The 25,708-nt window shown below is 42.5% G+C and overlaps 2 protein-coding genes across 2 annotated transcripts; both read left to right on the top strand.

Annotated features, from left to right (window-relative positions):
* The first annotated feature begins 76 nt into the window (after positions 1–76).
* Positions 77–8,324, top strand: LOC142371851 (uncharacterized). The gene is made up of 6 exons (XM_075454594.1): positions 77–673; positions 5,325–5,359; positions 5,751–5,924; positions 6,066–6,239; positions 6,699–6,745; positions 6,872–8,324. Exons 1-6 carry the CDS (start codon positions 77–79, stop codon positions 7,435–7,437), a joined length of 1,593 nt encoding a protein of 530 aa, XP_075310709.1. The 3' UTR covers positions 7,438–8,324.
* A 5,024-nt stretch (positions 8,325–13,348) lies between these two features.
* Positions 13,349–24,547, top strand: LOC142370784 (NLR family CARD domain-containing protein 3-like). The gene is made up of 10 exons (XM_075453258.1): positions 13,349–13,424; positions 15,347–15,457; positions 15,542–15,658; positions 19,575–19,653; positions 19,816–20,023; positions 20,171–21,962; positions 22,245–22,418; positions 22,560–22,733; positions 23,194–23,240; positions 23,367–24,547. Exons 2-10 carry the CDS (start codon positions 15,390–15,392, stop codon positions 23,984–23,986), a joined length of 3,279 nt encoding a protein of 1,092 aa, XP_075309373.1. The 5' UTR covers positions 13,349–13,424; positions 15,347–15,389; the 3' UTR covers positions 23,987–24,547.
* The last annotated feature ends 1,161 nt before the right edge of the window (positions 24,548–25,708 follow it).

Raw genomic sequence — 25,708 nt, forward strand, 5'->3', positions numbered from 1 at the left:
TACTGCAGCTGAGCTAACGAACATTAAGGCGCTGCTACAGAACATCGCTTCCAGTATGAGTGGGTTAAAGTCGGGCATGGATGCAGTTCAAACAGCGGTGGAGAAACTGGGAGCTTGGGTGGCTGAAGCTGAGACTCGAATTTCAGCCCTGGAAGATAAAGACCAAAGCTTGGGTGTCGCGGTGGACACGGCTACCAAAACCATTGCTCAACTTCAGGAAAAAGTAACTTACTTGGAAGACGCCGGCCGCCGTAATAATGTCCGTATAGTTGGAATATCAGAGGGCGCCGAAGGACGAGACATGCAAAAGTTTGTACAGACATTTCTGGAGGAAGCATTGGATATCGAAATGGGTCCGGACTTCGAAATCGAGCGCGCCCATAGAACAGGTCAGCGGGGCAACAGAGACCGACATGTCCTGGTGCGTTTCCTGAGGTTTGGAGCCAGAGAAGCAGTGCTGCGGGCGGCCCGGGAGAAGAATCGTGTGGAATGGAGAGGCAAGCGGGTATCTTTTTACCAGGATCTCTCACAGGACATCATCCAGAAGCGCAAGAAGTTTGATGGAGTGAAGAAGCAGCTGCAGGAGAAGGGGCTTCGATACTCCATGTTATACCCAGCCGTGCTGAGAGTTGTGGATGAAAATATCCGACACACCTTCGCTTCTCCAGAGGAGGTGAGAAGCTTTATTTCTCGGAGAGCCTCATGAAGATCCCAACGCGACACGGAGGACATTATTGATTACTGGAGATGTCGGATGAGCCGTCTTTAGGCTCCATCTTGGTGAACTATCACGAGAGTCATCCTCTATTCTCCAGGTAGCCTACATATTGGGATATAATATCAGATAAGATACAGTTATGTCTATATTGTTCGAGTATGCTTGTGTTCACCATATCTAAGGGTGTAAAGAAGTTAAATCATTGCAATATTGCTGCATCTGTTCCTTTTCTCTTAAAAAAAAGCTACGTAATAACAGCAGGTATATTATATTATTTTGGAGCAGACCGGACCTTTTTTTTCCGGATTGGAATATAACTTTAAGACATTAAATTCCTGCTCTTTATATGACTTAGGTTTTGGATTTATGTGGTTGCTTGTACAAAATACAGGCTTAGTTAGGTTCTGTAGCCTATAAGATAATAGGTGTGTGTATTTGATGCGTGTGGAGGAGGAGGAGGGGGGGGGGGGTGTTTGGCGGGTCAGGACTTCGAGCTCCACGGACGCACTATTCTGTTGTTTTGGTTCGGGGGGTTATGGAGAACCGTTCTGTTCTTCTCAAGGTTCTCATATGTATCTGGGTCTGTGTGTCTTTTTCTTTTCTTTTTTTCTTTTTATGTGTGTGTTTTGTATGTGCACCTATTTAACGCAGGGAGACATAAAATTCAGGTCATTTCTCACATGGTACCACTTTCACTGGCATTTATCTCAGAGATTGACAGGATGCTTGAGGGTAAAATAGCGGAAGGGTTATATTAATATGGCAGATATGCTTAAGGTCATATCATGGAATATTAAAGGGGCAAATCTTGCTATTAAAAGGAAGAAACTTCTTCTATATCTAAAACAAAAAAAAGTAGACATTTGCTTTTTGCAGGAGACTCATTTAAATAATGAGGAATCAACTAAGTTACAAAGGGATTGGGTTGGTAAAATATTTTATAGTGCCTATTCATCAAGCCAACGAGTCTGTATACTAATTCGTAAAAATTTAAACATCACTATCCACAAACAACTCTCGGACGGCGAAGGTAGGTGGGTTGCTATCAGTGTAGACCTATGTGGCAGCAGATGCTCTCTTATCAATGTCTATGCACCAAATATAGATTCTCCAGATTTTTTTGTTGACATTTGCAATGTTGTGAAACAAATGGGGAATACATACGTTATTATTGGGGGAGATTTTAATCAGGTAAGAGACCCGACCCTAGATAAGTCAAAGGTTGCCAATACAAGATTAGTACATAAATCCCAAGTAGCTATTGATGTTTTAGAAGAGGAGCTGGGTCTAGTTGACATTTGGAGGACTCTGCACCCCCAAGATAGGGAATACACCTTCTACTCAAACCCACATTCTTCATATTCACGGATAGACTATTTCCTAATATCCAAACAATTAGTGAGGACAACTATCACTAACTCAATTGGTAATATTGTATTATCAGACCACGCTCCAGTTGAAGTGGTGTTAGGTTTGGGGTCTTTATCTGAAAACCCTAGAAGCTGTTGGAGACTCAACACCTCTCTACTTCAAAATGAAAAATCCTGTAATTTTATGAGAAAGGAAATTCTTGAGTATTGGGAATTTAATGAAGGATCAACTACCAACCCAGGCCTAGAATGGGATGCATTCAAAGCCTGTTTGAGGGGCCGCTTAATTCAACACAGTTCTTATTTGAAAAAACAAAATACTATGCGATTACTTGAATTGGAGAAAGAAATTAAAGATCTTTAAAAAATATATGCATCCCAATTAGATCCAGCGGTGTTTACACAGCTAAACAAAATGAAACTTGAATTAAACTGTATTCTACAGAAGAAGGCAGAGTATGCATTGTTTCAATGTAGACAAAAATACTACGAGCAAGGTGAAGCGGCAGGGAGATTTCTGGCCCAGAGAGTAAAACAACAGTATAATCGCACTTTAATAACTTCTGTGGAGAATGAAAAAGGGACCTTAATGACAGACAGGGGGAGATCAATGAAACATTTAGGGTATTTTACCAAAAATTGTATTCATCCCAGGGTACAATTGACCAGGAGGATATAGATAAGTTCTTGTCACAGGCACACCTGCCGACCCTGTCCGAGGAAAAACAAAAAAAAAATAGGGGGAGATGTCACATTAGAAGAGGTTCAGCAAGCTATTAAAAAAATGAGCTCTGGGAAGTCCCCTGGGGATGATGGACTACCGACAGATTTTTATAAGGAATTTGTGGACCTAATAGCACCAAGGTTAGTGATAGTATTCAGGGATGCAATTGAAAGGGGCAAAATGCCAGAAAGTATGCAATCTGCAGTAATTACTCTGATACATAAAAAAGGTAAGAATGCGCAGCAATGTGGAAGCTATCGCCCGGTGTCTCTAATTAATGTAGATGCAAAGATATTGGCCAAGATATTAGCTATAAGGCTAGAGGCGCACCTGCCCAGTCTTATTCATCCAGACCAAGTTGGTTTTATTAGAGGAAGGTCATCTGCAGATAATGTTAGGAGATTACTTCATTTAATTTGGCAAGTAAGAAATAACCCTGAACCTGTGGTCGTTTTCTCTCTCGACGCTGAGAAGGCGTTTGATAGAGTGGAGTGGGGATATTTGTTTAGGACACTATTTAGGTTCGGATTATTTATTTTGTTAGGTTTTATGATTATTTATAAAATGGATTAGACTTCTATACTGTAACCCCAAGGCCTCAGTGTTAACAAATGGAAGAATGTCCCCACACTTCCTCCTTCACCGGGGTACAAGGCAGGGTTGTCTGCTGAGCCCCCTAATTTTTGCTTTAGCGTTGGAACCCTTAGCAGCTGTCATTAGAAATAACACGAATATCAAAGGTATCCAAGCTGGAAAGATGGAACACAAATTACTTTTGTATGCGGATGACATTTTGTTACTGACCACAAATCCGGAAACAGCTGTCCCTCAGATTCTGTCTGTGATTGATACCTTCTCTCATATCTCAGGTTACAAAATAAATTGGGGAAAATCAGAAGCAATGCCCCTCTCTAGACTGTGTCCACCAAGTATTAGACAGAATTGGCAGTTTAAATGGCTTCCTTCAGGTCTAATGGATTTAGGGATAAAGCTTACACAAGGTTTAAAAGATATAATGACAGAAAACATTCTCCCCCTGCTTTTGAAAATCGAGAGCACCCTACAAAACTGGGCTAAATTAGGGTTATCTCTGCTGGGAAAAATAAACATTCTTAAAATGATGGTTGTTCCACAGATTAACTATATCATACACCTACTACCCATGAGCTTCCCTCCTGCACTACTTAAAAAATTCAATACAGCAGTAGATGCCTTTTTATGGGGAGGTAAAAGACCTCGTTTAAATCGAATTAAAATGTGTGCTGCAAAGGAGGACGGAGGTCTCAACCTGCCAAGAGTGGACTGGTACCACTATGCCTTTTCTCTTAATCAGATGGCCAAAATATATACTGCAGAGGACCAAGCTCCGGGTTGGGTCTTGATTGAAAAAGAATTTACTGAGCCAATCCCGTTACAGGCTTTTATTTCACAAACGGAGGGAGAAATTCCATATAGAAACCCACTGTTGTTGTTTGCAAGGGAAACCTGGCAAGCATCACATCGTCTTATTAGACTAAACCCTTTTTTTACTAGAAGGTCATCCCTTTGGCATAACAAACTATTGAAAGTTGGAAAAAAAACTATCTATTGGAAGTCCTGGATTGAAGCAGGGATTAGCTATATTGGGGATGTTTTTGAGGGGAAAATTTTATGTATTTTACACAAATTGCAACTAAATACAGAATCCCAAAACGAGACTTTTGGAAATATCTGCAATTAAGAAGCTGTATAATGTCTGCACAACGAAAACTCCCCTTGTTACCTCAAACTGAGTTACAAAAACTAGTCCAGAGCAACCAGGGGACTAGGGGTGGGGCATCTAGATATTACAGTTTTATGAGACAATCCCACCCACCAAAACTTGAGGGTCTCAAGAGAGCATGGGATGAGGATCTACGGGGTGAGATAACTATGGAGAAGTGGAAGGAAATAACCGGATCCTGGTATAAGACATCTAGAGAAATACAGACCCGCTTAATTACATATAAAATCATACATAGGCTTTATTGGACTCCTTGTAAGATGGCGAAACTAAAGCTCTGTGAATCTGACTTGTGCTGGAGATGTGAGAGGAGTAAGGGAACACTTTTACACGTGTTGTATGAATGTGAAATGACACAAAACCTTTGGGAAAATGCAATATTTTTCATTAACAAAGTGTTCAAGACAAATTTATCTCAGAGTCCCGCCCTATGTATTTTGGGCATAATAACAGAGGGAATAGACTTATCATTCGAGCAAACTTTATGGTGTAGATTGGCCCTTACTACAGGGTGCAGGGTTATTTTAAGACATTGGAAAAACAAAAATATCATACCATTTAAAGAGTGGTTAGGAGAAATGAACAAAATAGCGAGCTACGAGCAACTGATTTTCAGGCTGAACAATAAGGAGGAGATATTCATGAAACTATGGGGTCCCTTCATAAGGGTGGTGCGAGATGGTTGATTGGTGGGGAAATGTTGATGAATCTTTATGTGGATAGCGAGATGTGTCCTAACTGTGACAAAAGTCTAATTTGTTGTTGGACGTGAGTGAGGGAGCCAGGTGAGATGCTGGAGATGTTAACCCTGTGTATGTAGATGTATGTAATTATTTTTATGTTTGGATTAGTTTAGTTTATGTAAGCATTTTTTAGCGAGTAATGTTTTGTGTGTGGGTTTTTCTTTTTTCTGTTTTTTTTGTTTTGTTTGTTTGTTTGTTTTTTTTCTCATGTTATGTTGTTTTATTCTTGTCATTGTTCATATATGTTGTTCCTTTTGTCGTACTGTTGAAAAGCAATAAAAAAGTGAATTACAAAAAAAAAAGAAACATGCTGCAAGAATGTGGCAACACTTTATAATATATAATTAGGATAAATGTCATTAATTCAACCATCTTTAACTTGAATAATGAATAATTACATAACTTAATTCTCTTCCTGTTATTCCCTCCTCAGACTGAGCGGCTGTAACCTCTCAGAGAGAAGCTGTGCAGCTCTGTCCTCAGCTCTCAGCTCCCAGTCCTCCAGCCTGACAGAACTGGACCTGAGTAACAACAACCTGCAGGATTCAGGGCTGAAGCAGCTGTCTGTTGGACTGCAGAGTCCAAACTGTAACCTGGAAGCTCTCAGGTCAGGATTCATTCAACTGTTCAGCTGCTGATCATTTTAATTCTGCTTTACAGTCATGGATGAACAGCTGACCTGTTCAGGATGGTGTCTGCTGTTGGAGTCTTTTCTCTCAGTTTCTGCCATTTGTGTTGTTTCCTGCAGCCTGTCAGGCTGTCTGATCACAGAGGAAGGCTGTGCTTCTCTGGTCTCAGCTCTGACCTCCAACCCCTCCCATCTGAGAGAGCTGGACCTGAGCTACAACCATCCAGGAGACTCAGCAGTGAAGCAGCTCTCAGCTGGACTGGAGGATCCACAGTGGAGGCTGGACACTCTCAGGTATGGAGAGCTCTGCTGCTTTAATCATTTCCCTTCTAACCGGCTCATCAGCTGGTTAGAAGTGATGCCGAGCAGCGAGGGAGGAGCAAACCTCTGTGAGGAGGAGGAGGAAATGTCTGCCAGCATTAGCCGGTGTCCCCTTAAAACAGCGTGGATCTGTCAGAATGATGGAGGTTTATCGTGTCATTCCTCAGATAAATGGGCCCCAAAGAAAACATACATACCAGCAACCATCTGCTGGTTAATGCTCAGCCTGTAAGGAAACATATTCAGCAGATTCAGAGACTTTATTCATCCAGTTAAAGGGACATTTCTGTGTTTGTGAAGTGGGGCTGTGTGAGTCCTCATGAGCAGTCAGCATCTCTCTCAGTGTAGAACAAAGTGTGTGTGAGAGCCATGTAATGTCCATGTTTGATGCTGAAAGAGACGGTGCTGCTCTGACCCCCCTCCTCCTTTCAGGGTGGAGCCTGCTGGAGAACGATGGCTGACACCAGGGCTGAGGAAGTGTGAGTGTGTTCTTCATCTGATTCATGACATCCAGCCATCTTCACACTGTCACATCACTCATTGATCAAAGTGAACAGATGATAGATCAATAACTGCAGCTGGACTGTGTTTGTTCTCTCCATCAGATTCCTGCCAACTCACAATTGACACAAACACAGTGAACAGGAACCTGAAACTGTCTGACAACAACAGCAAGGTGACACATGTGAGAGAGGTTCAGTCATATCCTGATCATCCAGACAGATTTGATGGCAGGCCTCAGCTGCTGTGTAGAAATGTTCTGACTGGTCGCTGTTACTGGGAGGTCGAGTGGAGAGGAGACGTTTATATATCAGTGAGTTACAGAGGAATCAGGAGGAGAGGAGAAAGAGACTGTTTGTTTGGATACAATGATCAGTCCTGGAGTCTGAGGTGCTCTGATGGAGGTTATTCTGTGAGGCACAATAACAGAGCAACATCCATCCCCTCCTCCTCCTCCTCCTCCTCCTCCTCCTCCTCCTCCTCCTCCTCTGTCGGTAACAGAGCAGCAGTGTATGTGGACCGTCCTGCTGGCACTCTGTCCTTCTACAGAGTCTCCTCTGACACACTGATCCACCTCCACACCTTCAGCACCACATTCACTGAAGAACCTCTGCATCCTGGATTTGGGTTCAGGTTAGGTTCACATGGTTCCTGGTTGTCTCTGTGCTGAGTACACAGAGTTTCCTCCTGTCAGAGAATCCCTGCTGAACAGATAGTTCAGTCTGTTCATGTCTGTCTCTTTCACTCAGAAACACCTTTTCAGATTCATGGACTCAGTCAGTTTCTGTTTGAAACTCTTCTAAATGATTCCTTGGAAACTTCTTCCTCTTCCAGTCCTTTAAAGATGGAAGCTGCCATTCTTCCAGGATGTTGTTTTTCTGTGTTTCCAGTCAAAGCTTCACACTGAAATTTGCGTTAAAACCTCTTGTAGTTTTTCAACTAAGCTGTCCTTTGTCGTTGGCAAAAGGCAACAGTTTGGAGCTGGACCTTTTTTTTGTTTGGAGGTCAGCCTCCACCTGGGGGAGAATGGGGCCATCAGAGAATTTCCTATCAATAAAGTTATGAGTTACAAACAGAAGCAGCCAGACGGGTTTTTTACTCCAACAAGCTGCAAACTGTGGATTAACGAGATGGTAACAGTTGATTTATTATATTTTATTTTGTTAGGTTTTATGATTGTTTCATATATTTCTTTAAAAGTTATTAGTCGTGTTTTATTTGTTGCACATTTTTTTTTTTATTTTTAGTAATGTTTCATGTACTTAGAATGTTTGTGACAAACTGTGACATCAGAGAGGAATCACTGAGCTGCATCAGCCCAGATGGATTCCAACCTGCTGACAGATCTTCACTGATTCTGCTCCAATGAGCAGAAGTTTGGTGAGCAGCCGGGGTTCATCCTGATGATGTGTGATTATAGACTGAATTATTGATTTCTCCTCTCAGACACTTGATATTTTACATCATTTTAAATCATTATTTTTTAAAATTCAGTCTCACAATGTTTGATTTTGTCTTTGAAATTTTAAAATCTTCAATAAAGATTTTCAAAAATCATTTTGATATTTTCTCTTTTAAATTAAATTTGTATTTAGTATCTGAACATTTAGACTTTTTAATGATTTTAAATTTTTTAATCTAAAAACGTCACTTTATTGATGAAAATGTATAATTTTAATAAATTGGATCTGACCAGCTTCCTCCCCCACCAGCAGAGAGAGCAGCAGCAAAAAGTGTGGGTACTCTGAACTGCTGTTTGGTGCATAAGCACAAACAACAGTCAGCCTAAACGTCAAACGTCCCCCCACCCGAAGGCGGAGGGAAGCTACCCGCTTGTCCACCGGGGTAAACCCCAATGTAAAGGCACACAGCTGGGGGGCAATAAGTATGCCTGTATTACTGTAAATCACTGCTTAAGAATGCAAAATGGTGTCTGTGTGTAATTTAAACTGATTACAATGTTTTTTCAGTTAATTTTCATTTAACTTTTTAAAAATCTCTTTTCCCAGAGTTACCTTCAGCCAAGATACGCATAACAATAAACAGAGATACACACACTGAACACAAAATAATAAATCTATCATCAAAGGGAAAACACCAAAACCTCAGAGCATTAACACCTCAGCCATCACAGGAAGAATGATCAAACACAGCATTTACACCCAGAAATATCAGCTTCTAATGTGTTCACCCTGGTTTAGTGAAACCAGCTGTGTCAGATTCAGGTGATTTTACAGTTTATTGTCAGGATTCTTAGAGGTTAGGACCCAAAAGCAGGACAACCAGGGCAAGGAGGCAGTAGATGCTGCTTTATCAAGAAGGTACAGAACAAAGAAGGGATGAACTGACGACTTACAGATACACGTAAAGATGGACGATACAACGTCAATAATCCGGCAACTGACTGAGGTGACCAGAAGGCTGTAAATACTGGGAGGGTTTGAGTCTCAACAGGTGAGTGATGACCAGGAAACAGGTGTGAATGAGACCGGAGGACAAAACCAAGACAACTGAGGACATCTAGGGGTAATAACAAGAAGTCATACACAGAAAAACATGGAGCGGAGCAGAATGGTGAAAAACTTTCTCCAGACAGGGACAGATAACAGGAGCAGTTCACTGGAGCAAAGACACTAAGTTAGGGCTAGAATAGTTTTATAAAGTCTATGGGAGGATAAAGCAGAACGATCAACCCAAACACACAGCGCACAGCGGTGTGAGGCATTTAAGGTCTGTGATGAACCTAAGAGCTGCATCATAGATGTGTAGCGTTATTTGATAAAATATAAGGATTTACCAGAAGTTCTCACTTTCTCAATAAACCTTATTTAACCTCGGATGTAGGGCACCACCTTCAAAGAAGGAAAAACACAGAATCTTGCGATTCTGGTATGTTAAGCTAATATTTCAATTAATAATCAGTGTCATATCTCCCTACTATTGTGAATTCTCGTTTGGTTGGACAGACATTACATAAATAAAGCATACAACACAACCTGTGATTATACATATATATAGATATATGAACTATTTATTAAAACGATATGACCAAAGACATGAACCTTAAAACAAACGGGAGATGCGTTGAATATGGGTGATTATATACAACACTTAGTGAATTGAAAATAAAATAGGGGGAATGGAGAGGTACCAGATTTACTCAAATACTTTAGGTTTGCTTACTATTTGTAGCTTAAGACTGACATCTTGGATTAATTTATCATTCTAACAGTGAAAGTCTCGAGACATCCATCTAACCGTCTGTAAGATGAAAAGCGGGTCGACCTTACTTCTCTGAAGTCCTGTTAGTCAGCTCAGAACACAGCAGGTGGTAGCCACGCGGGGTCCGAGGGCATTTCTCTCGGTTCCGCTCTCACGGCCTTCCTTTGGTTGTGGATGACTTTGCAGTTGCCTGGATGGTCGCTTATTTTCCACCGGGGCTTCTCGTTGCCAAGGCGACGGAACTGGCTGGTATCGAGGACTTCACCGTACAGAATGACAAAATCGTCCAAGTGTCGGAGTTGGTTGGTTGCTGACCAACTATGATGAGGTGAACTTAAGGTCACAAAATATTAACAAAAAGTTGACCAGCTTGACGCTGGCTTTCTTGGCAGGAAAACTATGTGATGACGTGCAGCAGCGGAGGTTAAAAAATGTGCGCCGTAAAAAGACATGGATGAAGATGGACGAACAGAAACACAGAAAGCGCGTAATCTTTAGACTATTTCTTTCTGTCTCTATCTCTGTTTGGATTTTCTTCTTCTTCCTCATCTTTCTATCCTGTCTTAGTCTTTTCATCTTCTTCTCAGTTCCGAACTTTCTTCTTCTTCATCATTCATTCTCTCCGCATCATTCTGAAGACTTCTCCTTCATTTCATTATCCTCTGTCTCGTTTCTCTGGCTTCACTCTCTCTTCTCTTTTTTCTTTTCCTGGATTTTGGATCGCGGGTTCTGTGGTTTGACTCGCGGAGGCGGGGCGTGACGTAGGCTTACGCTACTCTTTCAGCCAATGATATGCCTGAAACTGTTGTGACGTCTGCCTGGGTGTGTTTGTAAGGCGATCTGATTCAATGTTTATAGATTTGGAATAAAACAAAGAAATTCTATTTCTCCTCCATCTCATAAAACATTTGTCTCGATGATTTTGAAAACGCCACAACTTGTTGAGATATGCAGATTAAAGATATAACATGGACTTATGATATAAAGACATCAAATAACACATAACATGACACAGACGATGATTATGAGTCTCAAAACTCAGATGAATATCTGTAAAGTTATGACATATGAATAGTGAACCAAACAAAGTTATTTTCCTGTGTTAACAATGGAGTACAAAAAGATACAAAAGGGACATCGTTTAACAGTTGCATTACTGCATATAACTGTCCAGTTTACTGACTTCATTTGGATTTAACTATTCAATACTACAGACCACTAGGGGGCAGTGTGGCTCCATAGGCGGGTTAGTCACTTTTTCTCATACTTCCAAGTATGATCATGAAAAGAGTTGAAACAGGAGGAAGATTCTGGAGCCTCAATCCTGTGTTTGAGAGAATCACGAGTTTCGTTTGTTGGCCTTTTAAAAGAAGCTTAACGGTCAACATAGAGGAGCAGCAGATGAGTCAGGCTCAGGTTGGTGAAGAACAGCTGACCCAGCTGATGGCTGTCTGTGATGAAAACTGCATCCCAGAGTGGGAAGTAAACAGCAATGTTACCAACACACAACTGAACCAAGAACAGCTCAGTTTAACAGAAGAAATCATGTTAAAGGAGACTTCATCCAAGTAACACCTGTGTGTGCTGAATATGCACATATGAAATAAACTGATAAATAACTCGTATCACATGCTAAAAGCAGAGATTTAATCAGATTTTGGCCTTCAGAGGCCTTCAGAGGGCTCAGGGTAAAACAGCAACATTTAACTTCATCATCAGTGGAAACAACAGGTCTCCACTTCAGACCCTTAAACCTCTGATTGTTTTGGTACTGGGACCAGTGCAACTCTCTGATGATCTGAGCTTCTTTTCACATTTATTTAAACATTTCTGATGAAGCTGTTTTCTAATTGTGCTGGTGTTGATATTCTTACAGGAACTTCCTGTCAGGATGTGGGAGTTTTCTGACTCTGGATTTGATTTTTTTGTCTTTCTGTGTTTTGTTTGATTCCGTGTTCCTGTTTGGATTCTTAGATATTGGAATCAGGACTTCTTCTCCATTTATATTCGTCTTTTCTTGATTTGCCTTTTCGTTTATAGTTTATCTTTGTTGTTATTCTTGCTTTTGTCTGAACTCTGGTCTCAGTTTAGTTTCAGATTATTCTGTTTCCCATCCTCACCAGGAGGCGTCCCAGTTTGGTCCTCAGCTCCACACTCAGCTGTTGTCACTCATCAGTTCTCCACAGTATTTATGCTCCTTTGATGTCTCAGTCATTGTCAGATCCTCACCGTTAGCCTTCTCTTGTTTAGTCTCTGTAGTTTGGTTCATCTAGTTTTTCTTTTGGAGAGTTTCCCAGCTCTGAAGCGTCTTTGGTTTCAGTCTTTTAATAAACCAGTTCTTCTGTCCACCACCTCCAAACGTCCCTGTCTGCTTGCAGCGTCCTGAAGGTGAAACAGTGGTCTGTGAGGTCCACCTGCAGCCATGTCTTTGGAAAGCACTCACTGTCCTCCCTCTGAGTCTTTATCAGTGCCCACAACTCGTCCATCTTAACTGAACTGACTGAGGGAACTCAGGATTTAAATCTCCTTCAACTCATTTTCACTTTTGCTCCAGCTCTGCATCCACAGCGTCTCCGTCTGATACCCTCTGGAACCACAGGACTCGCTGCCGGGCAGGGAAGGTGATTTGGAGAGCGCTAAAAGCTGGTGGCATGTGTATGTAAACACTGCTCCACAGGAGGCAGCGTGGAGAGCAAGGGTGATACGATAAGAGTTAAGAGGCTCTACGGCGATGAAAGCGCAGATTAAACAGTAAAACATCAAATAGAAATTTTAAAAAGACACTAAAGTGCACGAAGAACACCTAAAAGTAACAAAAACTCTGCTGCAACAGGCTGCCGCTCTGAAGGCGCCATCTTCATCATTAAGAACGGATGATCAGCTGTGTCAGAGGCCGCAGGGAGATCCAACAGCATTAAAACTGAAGTTTGCTGTTAATCACACTTAGAATAATTAAGTGCTTTGAGTTGAGCTCTTTCTGTTCAGTGGTTGACTCTAATCCTGATTGGATAGTAAATGTTTAGTATATGTGCAGATGTTGTACTGTTTGTGTAGAACACTGTTGGTTTCCATGTGGTTATCAACAGTCAATATTACAATTTTAATAACTACACTGAAGTATTTAAGTATTTATAAAAAACACATGAGTGTTTGTTTGTTCACTCGTGAGAAGGGTTAATGTCTTCAGATGTCAGCATCTGACTTTAAACGAGTCGAACCGGTCCAACGACATATTTTCACAGATATGTTCAGATCAGAGTTTGTTGTTCAGGAACTTGGAGGTGTGTTTAACATGAACTCCTCTGGTCAGACAGGTTCTATCTGTCCCGCCTCCCTCACAGGTGGACTCGGCTCTGACTGGTTCCAGGAAGCAGCTCACCTGTGTCTCAGTCTGTCGAGTGGAGAGTCTTCTTCTTCTTCAGCTCTGAACAATCTGTAAGTTCAAACTTTCCTGTTTGTTTCTGCTCTGTGATGTTGGAGAACATGTTCACTTCTTATTTCAGAACAAACTTTGATCAGTTTGTGTTTGAAGACGAATCTACATGATGATCAGATTATATGTTTATGTTTCATGTTTTTATTTTAATGAAGTTAAAAAATATATTTATCACATAAATGACCAGAAAAATAGCCGTACAATCTCAAACACCCCTGAGGTGGATCGTACCATTTTCTAACAGGTTTGGTGATTATTATCTTAAAGGAGAGAGAAACGTGTCATTTACAGACATATAAGGCTGCCATGTTATAGTCATATGGTAATGGGAGCAGAAATAACATAGAGCTGTGCCCTTATAAGGAAGGTGAGCTGTGTGATTAGTTGCTATGGAGACAGCTGTGTGTAAGAGCAGAGGAGCTCTGACTGACAGGGAGACCTTGGTGTTCAATACTGACATGTTTGCCTTGAACAAACAGTCGTTGTTTGAAAACTATAAGTCATATCTGAAAAATTATTCAGCTGTGAGCGCCAGAAGGGACGGCAGAAGCCACTGGTGTATTTTTTATGCTGCTCCTATTTATGGCATTTTTTTAATGGCAGTTTTAAAAACAGCCTTGACATTGATTTGATAAGGAGATGAGGTGACCAGGTTATAATAGCCGTCAATGGCAGCCCGAGTGGTCGCTCTCTGCGCTCAGAGGTGATTTGAGAGAAAACCGTGAGGCCAAGCACAATGAGGGTGACTTTGTGTGAAAGAGGACAAAAATACCTACATTTTGAAGTATAATTTATGTGGGTGCAGCAGACAATTTGGACGTGAGAGAAGTTTGTTTGAGTAAGTTTGGTATTAATTTCGAGCTGGTAAAAATAGAGTGCGAGACCCCAGGACAGCAGAGCAAGAGGAGTCCTGATTTTTCCTAAAAGTTAAACTGCTGTTGTGTCAAAGCTTTACAATATATCAGCAAGCCCTTTGGGTCAGTTAAAGTTGAGTCTTTCCTGCCCCGTTTAAACTTTGAATGATGTCTCTGTGATTAAGTATGGCTGAGTTACGAGGCCTCCAAATTGGGCTGGTTTAGTCTCATTATATATTAATTTGAGTGCATTTCCAAAGGGACAAAATTCCCAATTTTCAGTTTGTGGTTGAAGACAAATCTACATGATGATCAGATTATTGATTAACTGGAATCAAGCAACATGATGATCAAACAATGTTTCTTTTTGTTTTCTTCACAAACAAACTGCTTCATGTTTTTATTTCCTGGAATCAAAGTGTCGTCTCCACCTTTAAAGTCAGAAAGAGCGGCTTCCTGTCAGACCTTTCAGAATAAAATGAGCTGAATGTCAGTTATGAAGCTGTGATGCAGCATATATTTAACTTGTTTAGTCTGATGATGAGGAGGATGTTCAGAGTTCATTGTGTTTCAGTCAGACTTTACATTCAGACTAAAATAATTCTTTAACATCATCCTTTAGTTTCTGTTGTTGACCTTTTTCCTGTTTTTAAACGTTTCTTTTTATTTAATTTCAGCTCCTTTTTCTCAGTATTTAGACTTTTGATCAGCTTTATTAAAAGCCTCACACAGCTCAGATCTAACATCTGTCCCTGTTTGTATTTGCTGTTAAAAAGTCCTCTGAAAACTAAACTGACAGAATCCTTCATCATCGTCATCGGGACCATGAGGTGTGTGCTGGGCTGTAGCTCCATGCCTCCCTCTAGTGGACAGGTGGTGGAAGTACAGCAGCTGATGGCAGCTTCCTCTGCCTCAGCACTCCTGTCTGACTGCATTCAGCTGACACTGATATGAAACAGAGAATCAGAGCCAATCAGAGGAGGAGCAGCTGATCTTTTTACAGCACAGATGATGGAAAAGAGGATGTGAGTTGATGTGCAGATGAATGATCTGTGTTTCCTCTGCAGATGAAGGTAGAAAGTGTGTGTGAGCTGATGTGAGTTCAGCAGCATGGATCAGTGTGAGGACACTAAAACCTCTCTGTGTGGGGAACATGAGAGCCAGAGCAAAGCTCAGAGGTGAGGTGACCATCTCTAACTGTCCATGACTCTTCTCCATGTCAGAGCTCAGCACTCACATCACCAAACCACCTTTATTCACAGGAACCAACCTGGATCTGCACCTGAACCTGGACCTGGACCCAGCTGTGTGTCCTTTAAGAGCGACAAGTCATATGATCGGCTCATTAATTTCCAACATGATGTTCCATCAGACAAACAGTGAGTAGCTTTCAGTGTTCAGTGGAGGCTGCATCATGTTTCAGATGATAACCTGATTTCAGATTAATTACTTGAGACTTGGATCAGTTCTTGATGTATCTGATGAGATTGATTAGCCGCATCATGTGTGTAAAGTAGGGCTGGGCAACGATTAAAATTTTTAATCAAATTAATCATATGATTTCCCTGATTAATCACGATTAATCGGGTTGGGAATGAGATCCTTCCTCAAGTGGGGGAGTTCAAGTATCTCGGGGTCTTGTTCACGAGTGAGGGACGAATGGAGCAGGAGATTGACAGGCGGATCGGTGCGACGTCTGCAGTGATGCGGGCTCTGCACCGGCCCGTCGTGGTAAAAAAGGAGCTGAGCCAGAAGGCGAAGCTCTCGATTTACCGGTCAGAACGAGATCGCGAATACAAGCGGCCGAAATGAGTTTCCTCCGCAGGGTGTCTGGGCTTTCCCTTAGAGACAGGGTGAAGGTTAAGAACTTATTTGACAACACTTGACTGTCTCGAACAAACGGTTACTGTTCGAAAAGTAAAAGTCATATTTTTTTTTTGTAATTCACTTTTTTATTGCTTTTCAACAGTACGACAAAAGGAACAACATATATGAACAATGACAAGAAAAAAACAACATAGCATGAGAAAAAAAAACAGAAAAAAAACAGAAAAAGAAAAACCCACACACAAAACATTACTCGCTAAAAAATGCTTACATAAACTAAACTAATCCAAACATAAAAATAATTACATACATCTACATACACAGGGTTAACATCTCCAGCATCTCACCTGGCTCCCTCACTCACGTCCAACAACAAATTAGACTTTTGTCACAGTTAGGACACATCTCGCCATCCACATAAAGATTCATCAACATTTCCCCACCAATCAACCATCTCGCACCACCCTTATGAAGGGACCCCATAGTTTCATGAATATCTCCTCCTTATTGTTCAGCCTGAAAATCAGTTGCTCGTAGCTCGCTATTTTGTTCATTTCTCCTAACCACTCTTTAAATGGTATGATATTTTTGGTTTTCCAATGTCTTAAAACAACCCTGCACCCTGTAGTAAGGGCCAATCTACACCATAAAGTTTGCTGGAATGATAAGTCTATTCCCTCTGTTATTATGCCCAAAATACATAGGGCGGGGCTCTGAGATAAATTTGTCTTGAACACTTTGTTAATGAAAAATATTGCATTTTCCCAAAGGTTTTGTGTCATTTCACATTCATACAACATGTGTAAAAGTGTTCCCTTACTCCTCTCACATCTCCAGCACAAGTCAGATTCACAGAGCTTTAGTCTCGCCATCTTACAAGGAGTCCAATAAAGCCTATGTATGATTTTATATGTAATTAAGCGGGTCTGTATTTCTCTAGATGTCTTATACCAGGATCCGGTTATTTCCTTCCACTTCTCCATAGTTATCTCACCCCGTAGATCCTCATCCCATGCTCTCTTGAGACCCTCAAGTTTTGGTGGGTGGGATTGTCTCATAAAACTGTAATATCTAGATGCCCCACCCCTAGTCCCCTGGTTGCTCTGGACTAGTTTTTGTAACTCAGTTTGAGGTAACAAGGGGAGTTTTCGTTGTGCAGACATTATACAGCTTCTTAATTGCAGATATTTCCAAAAGTCTCGTTTTGGGATTCTGTATTTAGTTGCAATTTGTGTAAAAGACATAAAATTGTCCCCCTCAAAAACATCCCCAATATAGCTAATCCCTGCTTCAATCCAGGACTTCCAATAGATAGTTTTTTTTCCAACTTTCAATAGTTTGTTATGCCAAAGGGATGACCTTCTAGTAAAAAAAGGGTTTAGTCTAATAAGACGATGTGATGCTTGCCAGGTTTCCCTTGCAAACAACAACAGTGGGTTTCTATATGGAATTTCTCCCTCAGTTTGTGAAATAAAAGCCTGTAACGGGATTGGCTCAGTAAGTTCTTTTTCAATCAAGACCCAACCCGGAGCTTGGTCCTCTGCAGTATATATTTTGGCCATCTGATTAAGAGAAAAGGCAAGGCATAGTGGTACCAGTCCACTCTTGGCAGGTTAAGACCTCCGTCCTCCTTTGCAGCACACGTAAAAGTCATATTTGAATAATTCTTAAACCGTCAGCGCCCCAAGAAGACGGCAGAAGCCAGCGGTGTAATTTTCATTCGGCTCGTTTTTTATGGCAGTTTTAAAATAATTTTTCACCTTTTATAATGGAAATGGAGAGGCGACCTCTGGGCTCAGAGGTGATTTGTGAGAAATATGTGTGGCAGAGCTCAATGAGTGTGACTTTGTGTGAAAGAGGACAAAAATGCCTACGTTTTGAAGTAAAATTTGTCCAGATCAGGCAGATATTTTGGACATGAGAGACATTTGTTCGAGGAATTGGTGCAGTATCGAAATTAGAGTGAGAACCAGAGTGGGAGAGACACCTCAGCTGAAATGTAGTCTTCCTAAAACGTAAACTGCCGTTATGTAAAAGCTGTATAATGTATCAACAAACCCTTTGGTTCAGTTAAAGCCGAGAGTCTCCTGTCACATATAAACTTTGAATGAGGTCTCTGTGATGTCATATGGCCTCAAAAATAGGGCTTTTTTTTGGCATTTTTGGCTCGTTAAGTGCTTTGCAATGCATTTTCCCATTGCATTGTGGGTATTTTCAAACTTCCCCTCACGATCTGTTTAAAGGAGAAAAGCAGATCAGATTTATGACATTAAGCTGTTATAACAGGGTAGCCATCTTGGCTCTGCCCTCATCAGCAGCCTTAGAACATAGCAGGCTAACAAGGCGTTGCCCCGGTAACAGGAGCAGGTGCGTCTCGTCTGTGTCACTAACATGTGCGCACACTATGGCTTCTTAAAATTGCACTATAATTTTAACTGCACTCGACTGTCTCGAACAAACGGTCGCTGTTCGAAAAGTAAAAGTCGTATCTGAATAATTCTTGAACCGTCAGCGCCCCAAGAGACGGCATAAGCCAGTGGTGTAATTTTCATTCGGCTACTATGTGTGGCTCCTTTTTTACGGCAGTTTTAAAAGAATTTTTCACCTGAATTTGATGACTTCAGGCCTTTATAATGGAAATGGAGAGCCGACCTCTGGGCTCAGTGGCAATTTGTAAGAAATATCTGTGACAGAGCTCAATGAGAGTGACTTTGGGTGAAAGAGGACAAAAATGCCTACGTTTTGAAGTATCATTTGTCCAGATCGGTCAGATATTTCGGACATGAGAGACATTTGTTCGAGGAATTGGTGCAGTATCGAATTTAGAGTGAGAAACAGAGTGGGAGAGACACCTCAGCTGAGATGTAGTCTTCCTAAAACGTATACTTCCGTTGTGTAAAAGCTGTATGATGTATCAACAAACCCTTTGGTTCAGTCAAAGCTGAGAGTCTCCTGTCACATACAAACTTTGAATGAGGTCTGTGCGATGCTTTATGGCTGAGTTATAAGGCCTCTAAAATAGGGCATTTTGGTGCTCAATTTTCCCACATTTTCCCATTTTGCCGGAATTCCTTTCAACTAAGGAGAGCCAAATGTAATAGCATACTGATCGACACTGATTCCAGACTAAAGTTTTTGTTGTATTTTAGAAACTACAGCTACGATCCAACCAACACGTCAGCTGGACTCCTCATAAAGAAACAAATCTTTTGTCTGTTCACACAGTTCTGTATCCCTTCCTCCTCACAGTGCTTCATCTGACATCAGCTTCCTCCCACTGTTAGAAACACACTGAGCTCTTGTCTTCTGGAACACAGATGCTGATGATGTGCAGCTTCAGAGTTAATCAGCTGCTTTATGGCTGCGTTCACTGCTCACATCCACACATCCCTTCATGGAGCTTCACCTTGTGTTGCTCTCCGTGTGGACAGACACAATGTGAGCTCATTCTTCATGATTCCTCCACAGAGTGGACCAGCAGAGCTCAGAGGGTCCCAGTGGTCCGTCTGCCCAGCAGCATCAAACACAGCTGGACTCCATATTTATGGTCTGTACATGTACAACAACTATTTTTCCATCTGTTCTGCTCACAGCCATCTCCATGCTGCACTCTGTAGACCAGTGGGTTGTCAGTGTGTCCAACATGGATCTGATGTTTGGCTCCATGGTTTCAGTCTGATGGGCTCATTCATATAGTTTTCTGTTCCAGCTGCTGGAGGACAACATGCTCACTTTTGTGAAGGAGGAGCTGAAGAAGATGCAGAAGGTTCTGAGTCCAGATTACCCAGAATGCTTAGAGAGTCAGAGGGAGGGTGAGAATGAAGAGCAGAGGAGCAGCAGAGAGGCATTAGTGAAGATCACAGTTCACTTCCTGAGGAGAATGAAGCAGGAGGAGCTGGCTGACCGTCTGCAGAGCAGTAAGAGGATTTCTCTAAAGGTTTAACCTGCTGGATAAATGACACATTTACTGATGTCTCAGCACACAGAACAGCAGATGTTCAGATACTCATTCTTTACAGGGTTGAAATGCATATTCACTGATGTTATTTCATGTCTTCATTCAGAACTGCATCAACTTAAACTTAAATGTGCTCTGAAGAAGAAGTTCCAGTGTGTGTTTGAGGGGATTCCTAAAGCAGGAAAGCCAACCCTTCTGAATCAGATCTACACAGAGCTCTACATCACAGAGGGAGGGAGCGGAGAGGTCAATGATGAACATGAGGTCAGACAGATTGAAGCAGCATCCAGGAGAGCAGGCAGAGCAGAAACATCCATCAGACAGGAAGACATCTTTAAAGGCCCACCTGGAAGAGATGAACCAATCAGAACAGTGATGACAAAGGGAGTGGCTGGCATTGGGAAAACAGTCTTAACACAGAAGTTCACTCTGGACTGGGCTGAAGGCAAAGCCAACCAGGACATCCACTTCATGTTTCCATTCACTTTCAGAGAGCTGAATGTGCTGAGAGAGAGAAAGTTCAGCTTGGTGGAGCTTGTTCATCACTTCTTTACTGAGACCAAAGCAGCAGGAATCTGCAGCTTTGAACAGTTCCAGGTTGTGTTCATCTTTGACGGTCTGGATGAGTGTCGACTTCCTCTGGACTTCCACAGCAAGGAGCCCCTGGCTGATGCTACAGAGCCCACCTCAGTGGATGTGCTGCTGACAAACCTCATCAGGGGGAAGCTGCTTCCCTCTGCTCGCCTCTGGATAACCACACGACCTGCAGCAGCCAATCAGATCCCTGCTGGCTGTGTTGGCATGGTGACAGAGGTCAGAGGGTTCACTGACCCACAGAAGGAGGAGTACTTCAGGAAGAGATTCAGAGATGAGGAGCAGGCCAGCAGGATCATCTCCCACATCCAGACATCCCGAAGCCTCCACATCATGTGCCACATCCCGGTCTTCTGCTGGATCACTGCTACAGTTCTGGAGGATGTGTTGGACACCAGAGAGGGAGCAGAGCTGCCCAGCACCCTGACTGAGATGTACATCCACTTCCTGGTGGTTCAGGCCAAAGTAAAGAAGCTCAAGTATGATGGAGGAGCTGAGACAGATCCACACTGGAGTCCAGAGAGCAGGAAGATGATTGAGTCTCTGGGAAAACTGGCTTTTGAGCAGCTGCAGAAAGGAAACCTGATCTTCTATGAATCAGACCTGACAGAGTGTGGCATCGATATCTCAGCAGCCTCAGTGTACTCAGGAGTGTTCACACAGATCTTTAGAGAGGAGAGAGGGCTGGACCAGGAGAAGGTGTTCTGCTTCATCCATCTGAGTGTTCAGGAGTTTCTGGCTGCTCTTCATGTGCATCTGACCTTCAGCAACTCTGGACTCAACCTGATGGGAGAAGAAGAAGAAACAACCTATTTTTGGTCAACAATATTTTACAAACCTAATCTAAAATATTTCCATCAGATTTCTGTGGACAAGGCCTTAAAGAGTCCAAATGGACACCTGGACCTGTTCCTGCGCTTCCTCCTGGGTCTTTCCCTGCAGACCAATCAGAGGCTCCTACGAGGCCTGCTGACACAGACAGGAAGTAGCTCACAGACCAATCAGGAAACAGTTGATTACATCAAGAAGAAGATCAGTGAGGATCTGTCTGCAGAGAGAAGCATCAATCTGTTCCACTGTCTGAATGAACTGAATGATCGTTCTCTGGTGGAGCAGATCCAACAGGCCCTGAGTTCAGGAAGTCTCTCCACAGATAAACTGTCTCCTGCTCAGTGGTCAGCTCTGGTCTTCATCTTACTGTCATCAGGAAAACATCTGGATGAGTTTGAGCTGAAGAAATACTCTGCTTCAGAGGAAGCTCTTCTGAGGCTGCTGCCAGTGGTCAAAGCCTCCAACAAAGCTCTGTGAGTCCAGAGATAAATGTGTTTTAAATGCTCTGTTTACTTGTTAAAAGGAGAGAAAATAACTGAGTTATTTCTCAGATAATTTCAGTTTGTAGGTAACACAGATTCACAGCAAACAGTTCCATCAGATCAGTTTACATCAAGAGGAAAGAAACACGCATGCATGAATGTGGCAACACTTTATAATATATAATTAGGATAAATGTCATTAATTCAACCATCTTCAACTTGAATAATGAATAACTACATAACTTAATTCTCTTCCTGTTATTCCCTCCTCAGACTGAGCGGCTGTAACCTCTCAGAGAGAAGCTGTGCAGCTCTGTCCTCAGCTCTCAGCTCCCAGTCCTCCAGCCTGACAGAACTGGACCTGAGTAACAACAACCTGCAGGATTCAGGGCTGAAGCAGCTGTCTGTTGGACTGCAGAGTCCAAACTGTGACCTGGAAGCTCTCAGGTCAGGATTCATTCAACTGTTCAGCTGCTGATCATTTTAATTCTGCTTTACAGTCATGGATGAACAGCTGACCTGTTCAGGATGGTGTCTGCTGTTGGAGTCTTTTCTCTCAGTTTCTGCCATTTGTGTTGTTTCCTGCAGCCTGTCAGGCTGTCTGATCACAGAGGAAGGCTGTGCTTCTCTGGTCTCAGCTCTGACCTCCAACCCCTCCCATCTGAGAGAGCTGGACCTGAGCTACAACCATCCAGGAGACTCAGCAGTGAAGCAGCTCTCAGCTGGACTGGAGGATCCACAGTGGAGGCTGGACACTCTCAGGTATGGAGAGCTCTGCTGCTTTAATCATTTCCCTTCTAACCGGCTCATCAGCTGGTTAGAAGTGATGCCGAGCAGCGAGGGAGGAGCAAACCTCTGTGAGGAGGAGCAGGAAATGTCTGCCAGCATTAGCCGGTGTCCCCTTAAAACAGCGTGGATCTGTCAGAATGATGGAGGTTTATCGTGTCATTCCTCAGATAAATGGGCCCCAAAGAAAACATACATACCAGCAACCATCTGCTGGTTAATGCACAGCCTGTAAGGAAACATATTCAGCAGATTCAGAGACTTTATTCATCCAGTTAAAGGGACATTTCTGTGTTTCTGAAGTGGGGCTGTGTGAAGTCCTCATGAGCAGTCAGCATCTCTCTCAGTGTAGAACAATGTGTGTGTGAGAGCCATGTAATGTCCATGTTTGATGCTGAAAGAGACGGTGCTGCTCTGACCCCCCTCCTCCTTTCAGGGTGGAGCCTGCTGGAGAACGATGGCTGACACCAGGTCTGAGGAAGTGTGAGTGTGTTCTTCATCTGACTCATGACATCCAGCCATCTTCACACTGTCACATCACTCATTGATCAAAGTGAACAGATGATGGATCAATAACTGCAGCTGGATTGTGTTTGTTCTCTCCATCAGATTCCTGTCAACTCACAATCAACACAAACACAGTGAACAGGAACCTGAAACTGTCTGACAACAACGGGAAGGTGACATGTGTGGAGGAGGATCAGTTATATCCTGATCATCCAGACAGATTTGATGTCTGGTCTCAGCTGCTGTGTAGAAATGTTCTGACTGGTCGCTGTTACTGGGAGGTCGAGTGGAGAGGAAGAGTTTCTGTATCAGTGAGTTACAGAGGAATCAGCAGGAGAGGAGACAGTGACTGTTTGTTTGGATGGAATGATCAGTCCTGGTGTCTGAGCTGCTCTGATGGAGGTTACTCTGTCTGGTACAATAAAAGACAAACCTCCTCCTCCTCCTCCTCCTCCTCCTCCTCCTCCTCCTCCTCCTCCTCCTCCTCCTCCTCCTCCTCCTCCTCCTCCTCCTCCTTCTCCTTCTCCTCCTCCTCCTCCTCTGTCTGTAACAGAGCAGCAGTGTATGTGGACCGTCCTGCTGGCACTCTGTCCTTCTACAGAGTCTCCTCTGACACACTGATCCACCTCCACACCTTCAGCACCACATTCACTGAAGAACCTCTGCATCCTGGGTTTGGGTTCTGGTTAGGTTCACCTGGTTCCTCAGTGTCTCTGTGCTGAGTATACAGAGTGTCCTCCTGTCAGAAAATCCCTGCTGAACAGATAGTTCAGTCTGTTCATGTCTGTCTCTTTCACTCAGAAACACCTTTTCAGATTCATGGATTCAGTCAGTTTCTGTTTGAAACTCTTCTGAATGATTCCTTGGAAACTTCTTCCTCTTCCGGTCCTTTAAAGATGGAAGCTGCCATTCTTCCAGGATGTTGTTTTTCTGGGTGTTTCCAGTCAAAGCTTCACACTGAGTATCAGCAGGTTGTGTTTCTCTGCAGCTCACTTCAGCTGAGCCCATTCAGCTGATGTCAGCTGCAGTTAGTTTGCTGCACATGTGACAAACTGTGACATCAGAGAGGAATCACTGAGCTGCCATCAGCCCAGATGAATTTCAACCTGCTGACAGATCTTCACTGATTCTGCTGCAATGAGCAGAAGTCTGGTGAGCAGCCGGGGTTCATCCTGATGATGTGCGATTATAGACTGAATTATTTATTTCTCCTCTCAGATATTTGATATTTTACATCATTATTTTAAAATTCAGTCTCACAATGTTTGACTTTGTCTTTGAAATGTTGAATTTTTAAAATCTTCAATAAAGATTTTCAAAAATCATTCTGATATTTTCTCTTTTAAATTAAATTTGTATTTAGTATCTGAACATTTAGACTTTTTAATGATTTTAGACTTTTTGATAAAATGTTTAATTTTTTATCTAAAAATGTCACTTTATTGATGAAAATGTATCATTTTAATAAATCGGATCTCAGATGTTTTAGTAGCCCTAAGCTGCTTCCAGAGTCCCACTGGCCAAAAAGGCCCGATAGGATTCCTTCTTCAGCTTGACAGCTTCCCTCACCACTGGGGTCCACCAGCGGGTTCGGGGGTTGGCGCCACGACAGATACCGACCACCTTACGGCCACAGCTCCGGTCAGCCGCCTCAACAATGGAGGCATGGAACATGGCCCATTCTGACTCAATGTCCCCCACCTCCCCCGGGACATGGTTGAAGCTCTGCCGGTGGTGGGAGTTAAAGCTCCTTCTGACAGGGGACTCTGCCAGATGTTCCCAGCAGACCTTCACAATACGTTTGGAACTGCCAGGTCTGACCAGCTTCCTACCTCACCAGCGGAGGGAGCAGCAGCAAAAAGTGTGGGTACTCTGAACTGCTGTTTGGTGCATAAGCACAAACAACAGTCAGCCTAAACATCAAACGTCCCCCCACCTGAAGGCGGAGGGAAGCTACCCTCTTGTCCACCGGGGTAAACCCCAATGTACAGGCACACAGCCGGGGGCAATAAGTATGCCTGTATTACTGTAAATCACTGCTTAAGAATGCAAAATGGTGTCTGTGTGTAATTTAAACCGGTTACAATGTTTTTTCAGTTAGTTTTCATTTAACTTTTTAAAAATCTCTTTTCCCAGAGTTACCTTCAGCCAAGATATGCATAACAATAAACAAAGATACACACACTGAACACAAAATAATAAATCTATCATCAAAGGGAAAACACCAAAACCTCAGACCATTAACACCTCAGCCATCACAGGAAGAATGATCAAACACAGCATTTACACCCAGAAATATCAGCTTCTAATGTGTTCACCCTGGTTTAGTGAAACCAGCTGTGTCAGATTCAGGTGATTTTACAGTTTATTGTCAGGATTCTTAGAGGTTAGGACCCAAAAGCAGGACAACCAGGGCAAGGAGGCAGTAGATGCTGCTTTATCAA

Source organism: Odontesthes bonariensis, chromosome 21, assembly GCF_027942865.1.
Source record: "Odontesthes bonariensis isolate fOdoBon6 chromosome 21, fOdoBon6.hap1, whole genome shotgun sequence".
NCBI lineage: Eukaryota > Metazoa > Chordata > Actinopteri > Atheriniformes > Atherinopsidae > Odontesthes > Odontesthes bonariensis.

Coding starts and splice junctions, on each gene's coding strand:
- LOC142371851 (XM_075454594.1), top strand. CDS start 77: ATGGATGCAGTTCAAACAGCGGTGGAGAAACTGGGAGCTTGGGTGGCT. Junction 674..5,324: donor CCTTCGCTTCTCCAGAGGAG/GTGAGAAGCTTT, acceptor CTGTGACAAAAG/TCTAATTTGTTGTTGGACGT. Junction 6,240..6,698: donor TGGAGGCTGGACACTCTCAG/GTATGGAGAGCT, acceptor TCCTCCTTTCAG/GGTGGAGCCTGCTGGAGAAC.
- LOC142370784 (XM_075453258.1), top strand. CDS start 15,390: ATGGATCAGTGTGAGGACACTAAAACCTCTCTGTGTGGGGAACATGAG. Junction 15,458..15,541: donor AGCCAGAGCAAAGCTCAGAG/GTGAGGTGACCA, acceptor CTTTATTCACAG/GAACCAACCTGGATCTGCAC. Junction 19,654..19,815: donor AGCTGGACTCCATATTTATG/GTCTGTACATGT, acceptor TTTCTGTTCCAG/CTGCTGGAGGACAACATGCT.